This window comes from Manacus candei, unplaced genomic scaffold (genome assembly GCF_025592945.1).
Source record: "Manacus candei isolate 608988 ecotype Guabito, Panama unplaced genomic scaffold, ASM2559294v1 h1tg000005l, whole genome shotgun sequence".
NCBI classification, from domain to species: domain Eukaryota; kingdom Metazoa; phylum Chordata; class Aves; order Passeriformes; family Pipridae; genus Manacus; species Manacus candei.
Genome location: NW_026138053.1, coordinates 14,751,678 through 14,771,485, shown reverse-complemented (window position 1 = coordinate 14,771,485; position 19,808 = coordinate 14,751,678). Strand labels below are relative to the sequence as shown.

Below are 19,808 nucleotides of genomic sequence, written 5' to 3'. Positions count from 1 at the left end.
GAAATTCAGACTGATAGTGAGTTTGCCAGCTGTGGTCACCTTCCTTGCAATTTCAAAATTAGTTTTACCATTAAAGCTGCAATTTCCCTTCAGGAATCTCCTATCAGTAGCTTCTTACTTCAAATAAATCTTTAAAAGACTTACAGTTAAGTGGCCATGGAAAGATACCTAGAGAAGACTTGTACAAGTAGTCATAGGTTATAATTATCATGATACTATTGTTGTCTAAAAGAATTATAAATATTTTTGATTTCCCAATGTTTAAACAAGCCCAAACAGGAACACTGTATACTAAAGAAAAATCTCCCTGCATTGCTTTAGGAACATAATTTGCCAAAGCAAAGATGAATTCTCAGCTCTAATTTGACAGCAGAAAGAGCATGTAAAGCCCTTTCATCCAAGGGTAGAGCTATATCCACATAATAATAACAACTGCTTTAAAAGTTTACGCTAACACTACATTTTCTGTTTACTCTAGCAACAACTAATGAATTTTCTGCATCAGGGATTAGCTTTGGTAGTGGTATTTTCATTTATCTAATATTCAGCTCTAATTCACTTTCAGCCATGATAATATCAGTAGATGTAATTATCTTCAACCTGAAACAGAGTACTTACTTGTCGGCATACTTCAGCCCCTTTAAACTGTTACATGGGAAATCTGACACTAATCTGACATCTGGACACTTTTAATATTTTAAGCCTGGGATTCACATAGTGGGTAGGGAAAGAAATAGGGTAAATGAAGTAAATTGTATTTTGTAAGACTGCTTTACAGAATGAGTTTTTCAGAAGAAATTCAAGAGCATTATTCTATTCTGGACACCAAAGGGATTTCTACCAAGTTACCTGGACATCTTTGAGAAATTCCAGCAGCAGCAATGAGTATCTTAGTCTTTATCCTATAATACAATCCTTCCCCTTTTCCCCTCATTGTATGTGCACCACAGATCTTTATAGATATAAAACAGTTAACAGTCTATTGTTTCCCCACCAAAGCAACCTTAAACAAGAAGTCTCAGAGGATCACTTTGTCATAACTGATTAAAAAAAAAAGTCATGAAACAGAAGAGAAAAAAACCTACCCCAGAAGATACACATCCACCTGACTATAGTACATTCACCACAGTTAGGGATCACTGACCTATGGCCTTGCAAATACAATCACAGAAACATTAAGGTAGTAAAAGACCTTTAAGATCAAGTCCAATTGTTAACCCTGCACTGCCGTGTTCACCACTAAACCATATCCCCAACTGCCACATCCACACACCTTCTGAACACTTCCACAGACGGCAATTTCATCACTTCCCTGGGCAGCCTACTCTGATGCCTGACCACCCTTTCAGTGTAAAAAGTCTTCCTAATACCCAGTCTAAACCTCCCCTGGCACAACTCAAGGCTATTTCCTCTCATCCTGTCACTTGTTACCTGGGAGACAGAAACAGAACATAACGACTTGAAACCATTTCCTTCTAATTTTCCGACTAAATATTCAAGCTTGTGCTTTTATTTGAAACCCTTTTCTATAACCATATGAAAAGCCCCTCTGTCAATGCCTCTTTACAGCAAAAACTGAGAAGAGTTTTAACTTCAGCCATTACACATTTTTGTTGAAGGAGTGTAACGCTGAAAAGGCATGTGCTTACCACAAATAACAGATAAAAACATTTAGAAAGAATGATCATTGAAAGTATAAATATGCTTTTCATTAGCAAGTGAAAAATTTTTTCAACATTAAGCAAATGAGATATATAAAAGCATTGTCTTCAATCTCATCTGCTTGTTATGTTACTAGAAAATACAGCACTTACCAGTACAAAATAGTAAGCATACAGAGCTGCCAAGTGATGTATTACAAAAAATTTGTCACCAATTGCCTTCCAGTAGTAAATAATAAGCAACAGATCTACAAAAGAACAGAAATAACTATAAAGAACATTTTATTATACAACCATTGACCTCAGAATAGTTTCTCTAAGTTTTAGAGATATGCCAAGATAGGGCATCAGTAGAAACTTTCTGAATTAATTATCTCTGAAGAGAGTATCTTTTGCAGACAGAGTTCTGGGGGTAAGACTGTACCAGATCCCCTAAAACTCCCTTGAGACCCCTCTTGGAGAAGAGGGACATGGACTCCTATTTTAGAGGAGCCTTGGAGCATGCAGCACCGGAGAGAGAGAGGAGCTGAGAAGCTCAGAGTGTCCCGTAGCTGGACCGGGACGGCCAGAGGAATGCGGGGGGAGTTGACCTTGGCTCCCCCCCCTTGCACTGCTGCCACGGTGGCAGCCTGAGAGACAGGGCACAGAGGTCCTGCAAGGAGCTGAGTCTCCTGGAGATACCAGACCGTCACGAAGACCCCCCTGTGTCTTCGTGATATGACGTGGTGATACGACCTTGTCTGGGGTTACGAAGCCCACGGAAGACCCCTCGGTTGGAGGCGATGGGGCCGAGAGAGGCTTGAATACCTCCCTCGTGAGTGCTGGCAGAAAGCCAGCTATCAGCTGCTGCATGTGGAGAAGACAGACAGACTGCTGCCTCAGAAGATACTGCTGCTTAAGGACTGGAAGGGATCTGTCCTTCTTTCCCTCCTGGACTTTTATTTGGAGGGGAGAAGAGATCTGATCCACTGTAAATACATATGTTATGGTAGAGATAGTTGTGATCATGTGTATAATGTGATGTGGTATTTATTTGTACAGTCATTGTAATATATTCCCTTTCCCCCACTTTGAGTCTGGTGTGTTTTGTCTGAAAAAACCCATCTCACATTAGGTTGAGATGTGGGAGGGGGGAATGGAGCTAGGGAATTGGATTTTGGGGCTATCTCAAACCATGACAAGACTTCACTTCAGTCAAAACATTAAGCAACAGTATTCTCCCAACAATTGCAATAAATTATTACTTTCCCCATCAATGGAAGGACAAAAGCAGTAACTTTATCTGAAATATTTTGGAAGAAAAAGTGGATCCTGAATCTCATAGTGACTTCACACTTCTGACCCCAAAAATCTGGAACAAGTGACAAAAAAAAAAAAAAAGGTGAGGGGTCTACAGGGGGCATAGTAAATACACAAATACATGCAATAAATGCAGGGATCTATTATGGGGAACTTCTGAATCAAAAACAGGGAAGCATTTACCAAAATATTTTGCAAAAGACACTTGGAATGAGAAGCATATTTATTTAATCCAAATTTTCCAATTACTGCAAAAATGACATAGTGGATCTGAGTTAATGTTATAGGGAAAGCTTTAACAGAGAAGTTCTTTCTTCTCTCATGATGGTCTGAGATTTCAGATTTTCTCTTCTGTACTGGAACAAGCAATTTCTGACCCTGCTTTCTCCAAGTGAGTACTTTGGACTGGAATATTAGTGACCAAGGTTCCAAATCAAAGACTTTACCTCTGTGTCTTTTTTATGTCAAGTGTCTGCCTTGATCTCTTTTATATTAGCTATCCTCAGGCAGGGCTCTATATCATCTGACATAGCCATTCCACTTCCTATTAATAATTAAACATTAACTATATAAGGAAGTGAGAGAGAATGAGTGGCCAGGTTGAGATCCCTGTTCAAAGGCATTCATTAATTCATAATTAAAATCTAATGCATAATTATTCAAAAATAGATACTGATTAATTTAAACATGGGAGAAGTAGTTATGGAAAAAACAGACTTAAACTAACCCACAGTTTAACTGAATGTGCCAATCACTAGATTATCAATTCCACTAGGGTAAGTAATCTAATCTGAGAGATAAACAAGTCCATGGCCCAGTCTCTGGTCAGAGACTTCATCCTAACGCAAGAAGTTTTCCCTGAAAGTAGTTCAAGTCACAAGTTTTTATTTAGATAAGTCGCTATTTTCCCCACATAACATAAAAGAAAGCTCCAAAGCATTTCGTAGCAAAATTTCCATGACAATTTTAGTAGACAGCAAAATTAAGAACATAAAACATATGTAGGAGTAAAGACCATACCAAGAAAATAATTTAAAACTTCCCTGTTTTATACACGACTAACTTTTGGCTTAAAGTGAGACTAAAAGACAGACAGGCAAGATCCAATGGCATCATTTGCCTCGGTTTGTATGGAGGGCTACTAAAATTCTTCTGCCAGCATTCTGAGGTCACAGGAAGAAACATATGATAAAAAAGCTACAAGTTGTAGACACTGTGAAGGGAGTGAAGGGCATTGCTCTAACACCTCCTCGATTGGCCAAAGGACAAAACTGAGCTGGAGTTGGTGGTTGCATATCAAACCATCACAAAGCCACACTGTGGCATTTCCTCAGTGCTTGGGGAGATATTCCATCTTTCACATCTGCTAGCAAGATCCTGTGATTTCACCACAACCCACAACTCCATTAGCAATTATAAAGTCACAGTAGAAATTGTATTGTATGCACATATCACATCTTCAGCATAGCGGCTTAGTATGAATAGATAGGTGTAGTCACTCAATATAAATATACAGGTTGTATGTGTTATATACACATTGCATAATTACCAGAAATGAGGTAGCCTGTGGTAATAGCAATATTCAGCTTCACAATTGAAGGGTCACCCCTGTAAACATATCAAAAATACATAGTTACAGCCCTTATAACAAGGTAATTTGCAAAGGACATACACATATCAAACACAGTGTCCATCAGGTCACCTTATTGTTGGCTCATCAGTAAGATATTACACAATCTGGTTAAGCAAGGTTCTAGTCATGAAAATTGATTCCTTTTCTACCCAGATAAAAGACATCCACTAACTAACCTAATGAGGATCAAGTCCTGCCTTGCTAGAGGTTAGAACTCAAACACAGCAAGTACTCTGAGCTGGCCTCTCTGGAAACTAAGGATCAAAGAGAACAGCCCAGTCAGTGTCTTTTAGCTTTAACTGACACTCTGTGTCTCCATTTTTGTTTTCTGCCTGTGTCAAAACCTTCCTAAGGATGACAACAATGTCTTGCTCAGCTGGTGCTTTTCATATTCATAATCAGATGGATGCTTATAGGGATAAACAGAATAGAAGCAGACATGAAAGGAATTATTTGCCAGTTCTTTGAAGCCAAGGAACCTTCGAGGAGAAATGCTTTTCAGAGAAGTTTCACACTTTTTTGGTGCCAAACATGCAGCAGGCAAATCTCTTCGTAGCACACACACAACTTCAGTTCCTCTACAGTGTTCAACAAACCCAGACTTGTGATTACAGATAAAAAATGGAAGTATACACATTACAGCAAGCAACATTTGTACTTTCCTCTACTGTCCTCTGTGCATTCCTACTTTGAGGAGTTTGGTAAGCAAATCTCTTTTCCCTTGACATAAAGATCATAACTTATTTTTTTTTAAGTAAGTTGTGCAACTAATCTAGCTACATTTTGTGTAAGTATGAATCAAGTTTCAAGTGACAGATCAACCCATTCATAAAGTGTGAACTGCCCAAGACAAGCTGTGAAAGCAACCTTTGTTGTAAACTTTCCAAGAAAAAAAGGAACCTAACTGTGCTTACAGCCACCTCCAGTACAAAGTCTACCTCAGCCAGAACACAGTAAAATGCTATTGCTTAGCTTTAATTTCCTAATCCTATTAAAATGGAGCGAGCAGTGAAAGAGATTTCCTGTATTATTAAAATCTGTTCACTAAATTTTAAGGCTTTCTTAGTGTCTGAAACTAACTGCTTCCCTCGTTGAGAGGGTAGCTAACAGGAAAATAGGACTCCCAAAATCAGAATTGTGCTGCTAGGCAAAGAAAAAACACTATCAGGAGAGTCTGAAGCTCACTCCATCTCTTAAGGTTGGCCACAGAGGCGCTCTTGAAAACAATTTGAGATAGGAACATTTTTCCATGGCTTCAAAACCTGCTTTCATGAGCTACATAGGTTGTGGGTTGAGTACATCTTTAGGTTTAGACATAGAGCATAGACAGATGTGTTCTCACAACTTTAGCAGAAACTCTTTAGTTACAGCCCTCCTGTTAGAGCTCCTAGATGCAGCAGCAGCTTCACAACCCAACTTCTGCGTGGTCCCAACACACTTCAACACATCAGCACAAAGACTGAGCCTTCATATTTTTTTCCAGAGAAGACTGAGTATATGAAATTTGTTCCTTGATATTGGTAAACATGAATTAACTGGATAAGACAGGGAATGGTTCACCTCCCTTCTTTTTTCCCCAGAGAACGGTCACTTTGCAACAAACCTTCTCTAGACTTTCTAAACCAACATTTCAACATATATGGCTGCACTGTCCATCTGTCTCTTCCCTTCAAGTAAAGTCCATGTCAGAATCCCAAATTAATCTCAATTAACGAAAAACTTAGAGTTTAGTCTAAGATATTCTAGATTTCCTCATCTACCTCCTTGAATGGAAAGTGCAATGGAGTTAATGAGCCCTGATGTCTGCAGCCTAGTTTTGATGCAAGCAAGAGCCAGGAATGACAAACAGGGAGTGACTTGAATAAGCAAATGGGAAGAGCTATCTCTTTGGTGATTGCTACGGAGGAATGTGTGGCAAATGAATTACACGTGAACATGCACAGGCAGACAGAACAAACAAAAGTACACAACTGACTTTCTTCAAAGTTCTTTGCAGATACAGTCATATAAAAGGCTAATCAAACATCAGACTTTGAAAACTGTAATGACTTTAGAGTGAACAGTCATAGGAAAGAGTCTACAACTTAATTCATTTATTTCACTTATTTACATCTTCTCCCTCTCCTTATCTGATCTCTACCACCTCCACATTTCCTACTGTGTGATTCTCACCACCTCAAAAACAATTTCTACATAGTTTATGTTAGCTAGTCTGTAGTACATATAGAAAAAAAGGAAAAGCGTGAGGAGAAGTTCCAGACCATAAAAAAAATGTATATATACACAACACTGATGCTTCCCTGTAACTTACCAATGCTCCAGTCTTTGTTATGAGTCATCCTATCTATTTTCAGTAATACCATAATTCTCTCTCCATTGAACCCAAACCCTTAGCAGAAGTTCTGATCCCTTCCAAGATATTGGGGTATCACTATCACCATGTATTTAAGCTTTGCATGAACCCAGAAGTTATGCTGGCATATGTAGAGGCTCAGAACTGGTGATTTTTCATTATAGATAATAGATTTTTCATTATAGATATCTTTAAATTATACAGAAAAAATGATTGGATACTGTCATACAGTCAATGACTACACAAAGATGGTGAAAATAACTAAAGGAAAAGATTGTCTGTACCAAAACCTTCCCAGTAGTCAAAAATCTGATCATTTTCAGACTACCTGGGCTAGAGCTGTGCAACCAACCTGCATGAAGGATTCCTAGACATTTACTCACAAACTACTGAAACTAGATTCACAAATATTTCTTGTATTATTAATAAGAGATTCCTACAGAAAGGCTTATGCATCCTTCATGTCTGTAAATGACCAAGTCCCACATCTTATAAGGGCATTACATTCCCAGACTGAGTAGCCTTGTAACAGTCCATCTGGTGTTTCCCATATAATTTGGTTTTTTCCTCTTCAGTCTTACTAAGGCTTCATAAGCAAGATTAAGTTTTCAATATATTATACAAAAATATCTATTTATGTATAATGCAACAAAAAATTTCTCAAACATACTAAGAACAAAAATAGTTTGATTCCTATTTAATTTGAATTTTTCTTGGAATTGCTTCTGAAAATTTAGGAAATGTAAAGATCCAATTTATTTGTCATCACCAAGAGGCTTTTATTTCTTCCATTCATGACTTCTTTTGTACTGTTTAGAACGACATCTCCTCAGACAAACTAGGATAAAAGCTTCTATCTGATAAAGCCTACAACACTCAACAAGAGAGCCACAATAACATGCTGCTTTTCAACAGGGTTAACAGATCTCATAAGATATTCAGACTGTATTTGATCTCTCTAAAGATATCAGGATGCAATAAAAAAAAAAACAGCCAACTTAATCATATATCACTACATACAGAAGAGGCCAATGTTGCCTAAATATGTGTTATGCATTAGTGTTACATTTATTAAAGTCACATAACAGGTCCATGGCAGAATGCTTCAAGAACCCAATCCCGTCTAGTCCATGCTACATTGTCATTAACTTACAATAATGTAAGAGCAGAACAAGCATCAGATACTGTATTTATGTGAGTTTAAACTGTCTCCCAGTGTGGTCCTTTGACAAGGTGAAATGCAACAGTCTATGACAGATAAATGAAATGAAACTTAAAATAATTAGCTATTCCTCAGGAAAAATATGGTCTCCTCCTTCTATAGGGAAACAGTTCCAGAGGGTAATGAGTGAAGTATCAAAACACTGGTACCAATCTATAATTAACTCAAACAAAATCAAGCCATATTGTTCCTCCTCCCTCAAAAATGTGTGAAACAAAACAATATCATTAAAAAAAATCAAGAAAATATAAGCTTACTATAGAATATTTTGTTAACTAGATAAAATATTAGAAGCCCATTTATTAAATATTCCTATTGCTTGTGAAGTGTTTAGCTCTTGAAACTTTCATACTTTTGTTAAAATGAAGATTGAAGGAGCTTTATGGGAGGTAGAAATATAAACATCTTCATTTATCAATTTAGACATATAATAGGTCACTCCAACTTTCACAGACATACACTCTCCAGATCTGTAACAGCTTTTCAATTTCACTTTAAAATTATTAGAGTAAAGAGCATAGTTTCAGTCATGCTGACTTAGTCACAGTTTACTCTTTAGTAATTTAATACGCTATTGCAAATCAATTGCTTGTATTTTACCTATTCTGAACAGATAGACACTGAACTAAGACATTAATACTGACAAAATTATTATCAGATTTTCAAATAGTACAGACATAAAAATGGACACATCACAACTGCATATTTTAAAGGGAAATGAAATAATTATTTCAGTAATTAATACACTGCAGGATTTTTTTTCTCCTCAATTATGTTATTTTATTGTGTAAACACAATATATATGTAACGTGCCTTACCAGAGATGGTCAGCATTAACAGCATCATCGTACAACAAAATATATAGGCAAAACCCTCCAACCACCAAGGCGTGGAATGTGGACACTGTCCTGAAAAAGAGATCACAGTCACAATGGCATACTGCCATTCACAACTTCTTATTACTGTGCTTAAGGTAGGATGTTTCCAAAGACATTCTCAACTCCATCCAGATAATTCTGTGGAAGACAGTCATCTGCTCTTTACGCTATATCCAGCCACTTACCCAATGACAGGCAGGAAAAAACAGTCAAAAAGAAAGAATCCATTAGACTGGAGCAGGATTGGCGATACTAGATAGAAAGTAGAGCCTCAAAAGTAACACAGATCTAAATTTTCCTCCAATTATTCCATATATTAATGAATCCTTAAAGACAATATGATATTTAGTTCTCTAGCAAATGCTTTCTGGATTCTCCCATTTGCTGGAAAATTTGTGTGCATTTCATATTTGGATTGGCTCGTGAGTCCGGCAGCAGCAGGTTTCTCTTTTCAGGCACCAAATTAATAGATGACCCATAACAACTCTGCCAAGTTCAGGTTTGGAAAGTGGCATTAAATGAAAAATCTTAAGTTTCAGACAGAACTTCTAGTGCATTTGAAGTAGTCAGGTTTTCAAAGATAAAACTTTTATAACAAAATGTTGTAGCTGAGTACCCGAGGTATAATAGCTACAAGTTCATATGAACTAGCAGCTTGCAGCTTTATTTTATATTTCTCTCCTCCAATATGCCACAGTAATCAGTTGCTTTGTCTCTGCTTCAAGTACTCAACACTTTTTTTTCCAAAGACAATAGTCTCCAATATACAGGCTGCATGCACACTGCAGATAAACTCTGCATGTTAACAAGCACTTAAAGAGAAATACCTATTTACAGAGGCCCCAGCAGGGTTTCTGCCAGCACACAGGCCAGCACCACTCCTGCCCTTTTGAGTCCACATGTATTCTTGGAAGGTAGAACAATGCAATGGGCATGGGTCCAAACTGTGTAACCTTCTTTCTCTAGCCATGGGTTTAACACTACTATAAACTGCATCTAATATTGTGTAGCTACTGTCCACTTTCCCACTTTTCAAGTGTGACTAGGAATACAGAAAAATTATGTGACAAAACAGCTGTACTGAATCATGGATACTGTTTGAAAGATGAGAACTAGGTTCAATGCTGTGTGATTGGAAACATCTTCACACCATATTCACAGCATTAACAATATGCACACAAATGTACAAATGCTGTTAGTTACTAGACTAGTCTTTGTACACATTGAATACATGTATTTGGAGGTCAGTAATATTTTAAATGTCCTTAAGGTACTCTCAGGAGTCCAAACTCTTACCATTCAAGATCTGAAGAAAACATCTTCCTTCCTGTGGAAGACTTTGCAAAGAAAGAGCATCTTATAATCCCTATTCTGTTTCCAGAAGTTATATTATTATCTATTGGCAATAGAAAATTCTGTAACTTTTCATAAAAGAAGACTCTATTTACAATTTGTTTAAAGAGTGTCATCGTGCTATTTTCAGCACCTTTTCAATAGTGTTCCAGCAAATTAAAGGAGATTAATAATCCAAATGTAAGAGAAGCTAGATGAGAACAATTAATAGCCATTATAGCACAGGTTACATTTCCCCCCACCCCGTTTTTTTTAACAAAGAAAGAAAATTTAATTATTGGAATTGTAATGACAATTGTTTAATTAAAAGGTCTACTCTTACAACACAGAATTAACAAAGACAGGAACTTTGCTTCCTTTTTTAAAACAAAGTAAGGCACGCACTATTAGTGTTTGAGAAATAACCTGGAATTTTTGAACTTGAGGAGAGGATAAAGCTGCAAGAAGGAAAATTTGTCCTAGAATATACTCATGAGTTTACAGTTGTATTTGTCTCTGGAGTGGCTGTTTATTTGAACCTAAGTGTTTAGAACACAAGCTAGACACAAGCATAGCACTTGAAGGGGGAGAAATAAAAGAAAAAAAAAAAGGCAGTAGAAGCAGATTTCCTCCTTAACTCTGAAGTTTCTCCATAGAAGACGGGACAGAAGAAGGGAAATAGTACAACACTGCATTTTAATATGGAATCTAGGTCAAGTTATCAAGCTCCGTACATTTCCTTGAAATTCCTGTCAAAGCTTGCATCCTTTAACTCCTCGTTAAACTGCAAACAAAAATGTTGCAATTCAGCAGTGCATACTTGTTCCTTCATTAATATATTTTTTTTTCACAACTACTTAATAGCAGTACAAACGTATTATAGGAGAGGTGACAGGAATTTATGCACAACAACTTGAGGAGTTATACTACATGTGTCAAAATATAGTTTTTAACTCATTTTGAGCATCTGCATACTTAAGATGCCAGAACCACTTACTTTATTGGGTCTTAATTCTTGGAAGGTCAGAATGAACAGATTGACAGTATGGAAAGAGCTGCAGCTCAAATTCTTAATTACAAAGCCCTCCAAACTGTAACAATATATTTTCAATGCTACAGCCCATTTCAGGCAGATGCACTCTTCCAGACCCAGTTAAGCTGATAAAAATGCATAACCATCCTCTGTGCCAGTTTCCTTCAGGACTGCCAACAGAATCATTTGTGTGTGCACTCCCTACACCAGTTCAATACAGGACAAAATAACAACCATCTACTTTTAAATCATTTAAGTTAACCCAACTCATTTCATTGGGAAACAGTAACTTTATCTGCAGAGCTGTCTGCAGAATAAATATATATCCATCTACCCTCTCTGAACTTAGAAGATTGAGGTGTCTCTTAATTTTGGTGAAATACTGGAGTGATAAGGCAGTTTGACCAAATACTGTGTTTGGTTAGCAGAGCTGAAGTAGCACAAGCACAGTTAGCCTTTCTTTCACTTCATGCCCTCCTCAGGTATAACATCAATAAACTGTTGATGAATCATGGTTTGTGTTTCATGCCTTCTAACTTCAGAAACGGATGAAGTCCTGGATCACAGCTCATCTCTGTGCCAACATCTACATCCTGCTATCAAGCCCAAGAAAAAACGCAGAAAGAGGTAAAAAAGGACATAGCCTGGGATGCTGTATCAACTTGAGCAGTTAAACATCTTACTACAAAGTAGCCCAGAGATTATGGAGCAGCTTATTTCCAGCACACTTGTTATGTTCGAAACAATTCATATGTTATTATGCAAAGCACTACACCAGCACATGGGGAAAGTTCTCACAAAGCTTATTATGCAATTCAAGGGCCACTTGATATGGCTTAGAGACAGAAGTTCAGCTCCAAATGCTAACAGTTTAGTTTCCCTGTCTGCCTCTATTATCAGTTGTAACAGAGAGATAAACCTAAGCTGCACTGATATTATGAACTGCCATCCTACAACGTTGTTCTGGCAATAGGTAATTATTCAAAGATGGAACTGAAATTAAGATGATGCCTTTAAGAACAATGCAAGCGGACATTTGCCAAATGGAAGGGCAAGACTATTTGAATTGCTAATGCTGCCTAGAACAATGGAAACAACTTTAAAAGTATCCACCTGATACTACCTCTAAACATGACTGAGGAGGAACAGTGATGCAACTAATGCATTTTGAGTGCAGTGACAGCCATACAGTACATATTTTTAAACTTCAAATTTGATAAAGGTCTGAAAAAATATTTTGAAGTTGTAATAGGCTACTCCAACAAAGCTGTACTGTACCAACTGGAGAACCCTGTGTACTACAAATACCCTCTCAGAGCAGTATATTGCAAATAAAACCTCACTGATCATCCCATTTGCAATTAGCACCCTGTACTTCTTTTATGGCTTAAGAGAGAGGGAAGTGCCCAGAAAAGAATTACAGGGTTGAACAAGTTTCTAACAGTGTTCTATCTGAGGAAACAAGTGTAATGCAGGTGGGTCCATCTCAGTGATGGAATGCAGAAACACAAAAGGAGTGAGGAAGGTTTTTAGATTGAGTTTCCACAACTCTTTCCTGAATGTATACCCTGTGTCTGCCATAGCTTCTTCTTATTGCAGTCTCCTTCCCAGTCAACACATAGATGTACCTGTCAAACCTGACTCTCTTAAATACTATACCAAATATTAAATTTCTTGGAAAACCATAACTTACATAAAACAGTTTGTAGCGTAGTAGCACCAGAAAACAGAGAGCAAACTGCTCCGCACCCAAAAGCGTGCCCAGAGATACACTAGCATTTAGATCATGCAATAAATTGCAATAGCTTTGATTTTCATATCAGTTTGAAATGGAATTTTGTATCTCTTCTCTTTACTAGAAGTGTCACAGAGCGTCACTTCAGCCTATTACCTCTCACCAGGCACTGTTTTCTTTTTTTACTGACTTTCATGTCAGCATCACGGTTTAACAAAGTGTTTAATGTACAAGTGTTTGTAATGCTGTGTGTTCATGAAGCGGTCTCAACGTTTCATATGCATAATTTGTTGAGTGCTTGAAGCCAGCCCTCAGATCTTTACATATGTTTAACTAATAATTAACTACTAAGGTTTTCTGCAGTCTTATATATACACACACACGGGTGGTTCAGGTGTTGATGATTTCAGGTAGGTCACTAGCTGTAGTTGTTTTGAACACTCTACCTTGAATTCCATTCAATCTTCCTTTTTTGGCTGAGATTTTTAAAACCTGGTGTTATTCGTGTTGACACCCAGGAACTTAAAACATGGAACAGGAGCTGAAATACAGTAAAACTGGCAACAGCAATGCCGATAGTCAGGTTGCTGAAGGAAGCCATTGTTCTTTAGCCTGTGAAGAGAAGCAGAAGGTAATTTCAGTCCATTCTCCATTTAACTATTTTAAGCAGACACAAAAAGTGTTTGTGACAGGTAACTAATCAGTACAAATATTATTCACTAAAAGTTTCAACCTGTTCAATGTTTCCACTTAAGCCTTAATAGTATAAAATTATGCCCAGAGTTTTATATCTAGAAGTTGCATTTGGTTTTGTTTTTAACATTTGCACACTATATACATTTTTGTGACCCAAAGTTGCATGTATTTTATCTTTACAGAAAGGTCAGGGAGGACCAATGACTAGTGCAACTGCCAGCTCTAAAGTCTCCACTCCTGTCCCAAGAAGCTCCAGAGTTAAAACTCATCTCATTCTTACCAGATTGACTGCTGCCAATGGGATTCTAAAACACAACAATGAAATCAGATAAGCATAGTAGAGAGGTTTTTGGGTCAGCCTCGGGGAGCAATAGCCTCACTGCAGCTTTCTGGTTGTGTATTTACAGAGATAATAGTTCTCAATTTGCACTGTGTTCACACTTGAGGGCTCATCTGTATTTTAGGTCTTTTCTTCATCACTGAAGTCTAAACTTTGCACAATTTCACAGCATACTGAAAAGCTTCCTATCATCAGAGCTAGTGGACTTTTCAGTTGCTGCATGTTTAGCTGTTTCATGAGGTCTAAATAAATAGTTCAACAATTCTAAACATAAGTGTCAGTCTCTCAATGCTTCAGTCATTTTGCCCAAGTCGCCAGTATTTGCAAGACAGAATGATATTTTTCCAGAAGCCACAAACTTCTGACATACATCTCCACTTTGATGGTGATGTGTTTCATACTCCAAGACTGGCAGAGGTTACAAACTCATAAAACATCAAGTTACATTAAGTCAAACAGAAAAGGGGAAAAGAAAGGCAAAAGGCTTCCTTTAAAATATTTAAATAATGATTTTAGTATCTATTCAAAAACTGCTGTCACTTTGGTTTTACTTATGAAAATATATAAAAATAAAATTAAGACTTATACTATAGCATAACTTAATGTTACTAAAGCAACCGAATGGTCAGCAAAAACTGATACAATTATATAATACACTTATGTCCACTTTATTTCACATGCATTACAGAATGAGTGAACATGGTTTAGAGTTTTGAAACTGTATCTGCATTGCAGGTGGTAAGAAACTTGAATTTCAGCAGGAAAAAGAAATAGAGAAGTCCACCAATGAAAATAATAACTTTTTTAAAATTAAGTACAATATTCTTACTTTGCAGGGTAAATGGTGAGTATATTGAAACAGGTAGATCAGGAAAAAAATACTTTTGTCTTCAAAGATGTAGTAGCAGAAAGTTCGATGACCTCAAATTTTTTCCCCTCCATCTCCTTTTCTATTTATTCTCCCCAGAACTGAAGAGCAATAAACATCCTCTGACTGGTACCCACAGAGCTACAGCTATATAAACAGAATGCAGGACAAATAAGAGTAGATTTGCTGAGTTAAACCTGCACCTATATCATATGGATTTCATGTGTTTACTTCAGACCACCTTTAATCCTGTCCTAGGGACTCCACGGTTCTTAGAACATATTTGATGTGCTCCTAGGGCCTATCTAGGGCTTGCATGCTCTGGGATAGCTACGCAACACAAATCAAAGGGCAGCAAGTGGGAGTAATCAGAAGATTTAGTTCCTAAACACATTTTTAATCCAAACTATAATTTTAATGTACACATGCTGCAGTGCATTGCATCAAACTAGTTGATTCCAATTGTTTTCTGGTTACCTGTTCTAGTTCAGTAGCATACTAATCCTGCATAGTTTTTAATGTTACTCTATTAAAACTTCCAATTTCAATTACTATCCTGAATATTCAGTATCCTCAATTCTCCACATACTTCTCCATCTGCCTCTACTGACCAAGAAGATATAAAACACAAATCAAACTTTACACAGTTTTTACACAGTTTAAAGTACCTGAGCCAATGGGTGTTAAACTTGATTTTCTAAAACTTTACCATTTGAGGAAACAATGAATTTAGTATCTTCCATTTTAAACCCATTGAGAAGGGCTGTATGTTACAGATTCTACTCCCAGGGTCAAAAACTTTGTTATTACATCACCTCATTTGTAGTAACCAAATCTCCTCTTGGACAATGTAAGGAAAAAAAAAAAATCAGTTGATTTAATTCCTAAAGTGAAGGAAGCCAAAATCCAGGTGAAGGACAATTCTCTTCAGAAAAACGGCAAAATCACTGAATATCAATCACACCTATCTCATCCTTTTGACTAAAATATAGCAATTCTCGTGATGCTACAGATTTTATTCACCTGCAATGACTACACTAGTACCTCTGAGTTTCAAAGACACTGACATAATCTCTTGGACAAGAGAAAGTCATGTTTTGTTTTGCTTCCTTAGTACTAGAAGATTTTATTACATAATGTTTCAGTGTTTGACAGGTATTCATTTTAGTACAAATTATGGAATTAAACAAAAAAACCTTCCAACCAACCCTTGCAAGAAATGCATTAGAAGACTAATCTTTCTCCTAAGAAACTTGTACAGGGCCCTTAAGAAAAGCAACTTTCACTGCAAGCATCTGATCTGACTTTCAGGAGTTTTAGCAGCAAATACTAAACAATGATGCCCACAAAGGAGAAAGGTATGATGGTTTAGAGAAAAAAAGAGAGGCAGAGAAGACACTATAGTCAGTCAGCCTCTGTGGTTGGTCTCATAGATACCCAAGTTTTGCAAGCCTGATTTCATACAATCTTATCACGATAGACGCTGTTTAAGTAAATGAACTACCAATAATTTCATGTTTTAATTCAGCAAATTAATAGTGTTGTATTTTAATTCAATTCAAGGACCAGGTGTAAACACAGTGTTTCATGTGAGATCGAAAAAAACCGTTCAGCCACAAACATTTTTTCATATCTCTTAGTCATTTTCAACTATATCTTGTTTAACATGAAAATTAACTGTTGTTTAGCAGACTCCCTTTTAATTTACAAGAAAAACATTCATGTTGTCAAACAAAAGCTTATGACTTAAAAGAAACATAACAAGTTTCTGATTACATACAATTTCTTTGCCCTGAGGACAGTGACCAAAATTAGTAGGTCAAAGGCAGCTTCAACTACACTATGCTTTTTTTCCCCCCAAGTATCTTCTTATAGCTGTCCAGCAAAGTCTGATCAAGTTACAGAATTTAGTGGACTACACATGAGCAGACACTTTATCACTCAAACTGCATAGTCATTGATTACCACTCAATCAGCTGATGCGGGTTTTGAGCTAGTGGAAGGCTGGGTGGGGAGGGAGGTTTAGTGTAACTACTTTGTAATTCAGGAGAAAAAAGTACTATATCCAGGTTGGTTCTTCACCACTAATTTTTAAGCAGTAGTATTTTCCTGGGTTAGCCAAAATTACTGTCTTAACCATTCAGTTAGACAATAATTACACATGGTTAGAACTTCACTCTTTCAGCTTTTCAATGAAGTCTTCAGGTAAATAAACACTACCAAACACTTGAAAGTAACAATTTTCAGCAAGATACTGCTTACATACGTCTAGTGTGATTTCAAATTACTCTACTGAACCAGTAACTTCGAAAAACTTAATAACACAGCTTTTCCATCATACTCAGTAAGAGCTAAAAATATGGTTTTTTTCATCTGCTATTAACATGCAGTGGTTTTCCTGCAATTCTGTTTCTACTTGAAATTTAGAAGAAAAAGCACAACATTAAGACTCCACATTCATTCACCGCAAATATGAAAACATTAGGAACTTCTGATAGAAACAAGTCTGCACTCACTGGAAGAAGATAAAGGAGCAGAAGAGTTACCAGGCATTGTACCATCAAAGGCTTTAAACATTTATGTTCCCCTCATCTTACTGTTTCCACATCAATTCTTCACATCATAAAAATAAGAAATGCAATAGTATAGCCACAAGACATGGTAAGAAGATGCAGATGAAGGTTTAAGGCCCACAGCCCTTACTTTCTTCAAGACTGGATTTCAAGATGAATTAGATCAATTTCCAAACAAGATTACAATCTAAAGCTGCTAGTGATACCAGGACATCCCATTCAGTCCTATGCTCTCCTGATCCGCTTGAAACTGAAAGCCAAATCCCATAGGTGTAAAACTTGTCGCACCAATCTGCAGTGAGCAACTTTGGACTGTTTGCACATTTTCTAATAAGCCCAGTAATAAAACATCTGCAGTGCTGGAGCTCTGCTGTGCTGTTGGCTCTGAAGGGTAGTTTCTATTGCTCCAGCTAGATTAGATGTACTGCGTTTGATATTTTACTTAGCTCAGTAAGCAGCATTAAGGAGAAACATGACAAAATTCAAGCTACTCACAGCTTAAGCCATCCCCTTTTCTATTTAAGGCTATTCACCCCCCAAACTCTACTCTGCTTTCCGCTCTTAGAACACCACAGCCACCGGCAGAATAGGCTCACTTTTTATAAAGGGTGAGGTGTCCACTGCGATACCATTTACCGAATTTCCTCAAACCCTCCAAGGAACCGGGAGCCGCGAAGCCACAGCGAGGGAAAACCCCCACAGCGAGGGGACACCCCCCCCCCCCGCTCCAGGCCGACCCCGCGGGGTCGGGGCGCTGCCCCCGTACCGGGCGTTACCTCGCCTTCCCCGAGCGCCGTTCGCCCCGCAGCCCCACACGGCTCGGGCGGGCAGCACTCACCCGCCGCGCTCGCTCCGCCCGCGCCACCCGCTGCCGCTGCCGGGCGGCGGGAGGAGAGCGACAGCCGCGGTGCCGAGCGCTGTCAGCGTGCCCAGCGCCGCCGGCTGCGGCTTGCGGCCCTCGGCCCCCGGGGGCGGACCGACGCGGACGGAGGGAGGGAAGAAGCCGCTCCGCGCGGCCCCGCGGGGCGGGGGAAAGGGCCGCACCGCCCCCGCGCCGCCCGGCCGGCCCCGGCCGCTCAGCGCCCCCCGCCCGCCCTTCCCCGCCCGTCGCACCTGGTAGCGGGGCTACGGGGGCTGCGGCGCTTCCTCCATCGGGGTCGGGACAGCCCTTCCCGGGTACAGGATGCTCCGGCTGGGATCGAGTTACGGCAGCCGGAGCCTTAAAGGGGCCGAGCCGTCGCCGCCACCTGCCGCCGGGTCCGCTCGCCGCCTCCGGGGGGACGCGGCTTCCCCGGCGCCTCCCGCCCGCCCCTCTGCGCTGCAGCCGTGCGGAGCGGGGCTCCACAACCCAGGATGTTTTACAGCCCGGGACCGTCCTGCCGCTCCTCAGCGCGGCCCGGCCGCAGCCGCGGTAACAGCGCCCGGCGGAGCTAAATGGACATGGCTGAGAACGGCGTATGCGTTGGGAGGGCAAAAACCCCAGTAAAGCATAGCGTCTCACCTTCCAACAACATTTTAGTCACTATGCCTTTTACGTCTATATGGCCCCGTTGTCTGAAATATATCACGGGAAAATGCTGATGTGACCGTTCGTGCGCTAGGAATCTATTTGTGCACAGGGTCATAGGGAACACATCCATCATACAGAGAACAGGTATTGCCAATATTTGCTATTTTCTAAATTAAATGTGATTTATGGCAAATTATTTTTTTATTTTACATTTTTAGCTGTTGTATTGAAAAATCAAACAGAAGCAAAATTACGTTGACAAATATGATGGATAGACTTAGTCTTACCAACTAATGGCCATGACTCTCTTCCTCTTGGCATCCTTCTGCTATAATCCACATCCTAAACCACCTTAATTTTACATTTCCGTTAAGCGTTGCTGATCTTTCAGATCAATAATTTAAAAATTCTCTTCTCTCAGACAAAATAATGTTAAAGGCATTCATATATGTCTCACCCTATAGATTAAGCTTCAGCTGAGAAAGAAATCATCTACCCCTCTCTGTAGTGATCGCTCTTGCAAGACATCTCCCACAGCAGGAATGCTATGGCTTAAGCCTGAACAGAAACTGATGTTGGCTTGCCTTAATAGGCTGATCTGGGAAATGCAGAAACCCAGGTGCTGATTAACAAGGCATTGAGCCATTCTTACTACAGAAGTGGTAACCTGTAGGA

At 38.8% G+C, this 19,808-nt stretch overlaps 1 protein-coding gene across 6 annotated transcripts in view; it reads right to left on the bottom strand.

Moving 5' to 3' along the window:
- TLCD4 (TLC domain containing 4) overlaps positions 1 to 19,808 on the bottom strand; it is a 41,499-nt gene that overhangs the window by 9,185 nt on the left and 12,506 nt on the right. The window contains exons 1-5 of one of the 6 annotated variants that reach the window (XM_051799297.1): positions 18,737 to 18,861; positions 13,593 to 13,758; positions 8,987 to 9,076; positions 4,510 to 4,568; positions 1,815 to 1,909 (exon numbers count right to left, since the gene is read on the bottom strand). In XM_051799297.1, the coding sequence (XP_051655257.1) occupies positions 1,815 to 1,909; positions 4,510 to 4,568; positions 8,987 to 9,076; positions 13,593 to 13,747 (399 nt within the window). In that variant the 5' untranslated portion in view covers positions 13,748 to 13,758; positions 18,737 to 18,861. Of the gene's footprint in view, positions 1 to 1,814; positions 1,910 to 4,509; positions 4,569 to 8,986; positions 9,077 to 13,592; positions 13,759 to 18,219; positions 18,361 to 18,389; positions 18,618 to 18,736; positions 18,862 to 19,808 lie in introns of those variants that run through there. The other 5 variants (XM_051799286.1, XM_051799294.1, XM_051799305.1 and 2 more) reach the window with 5 other exon arrangements.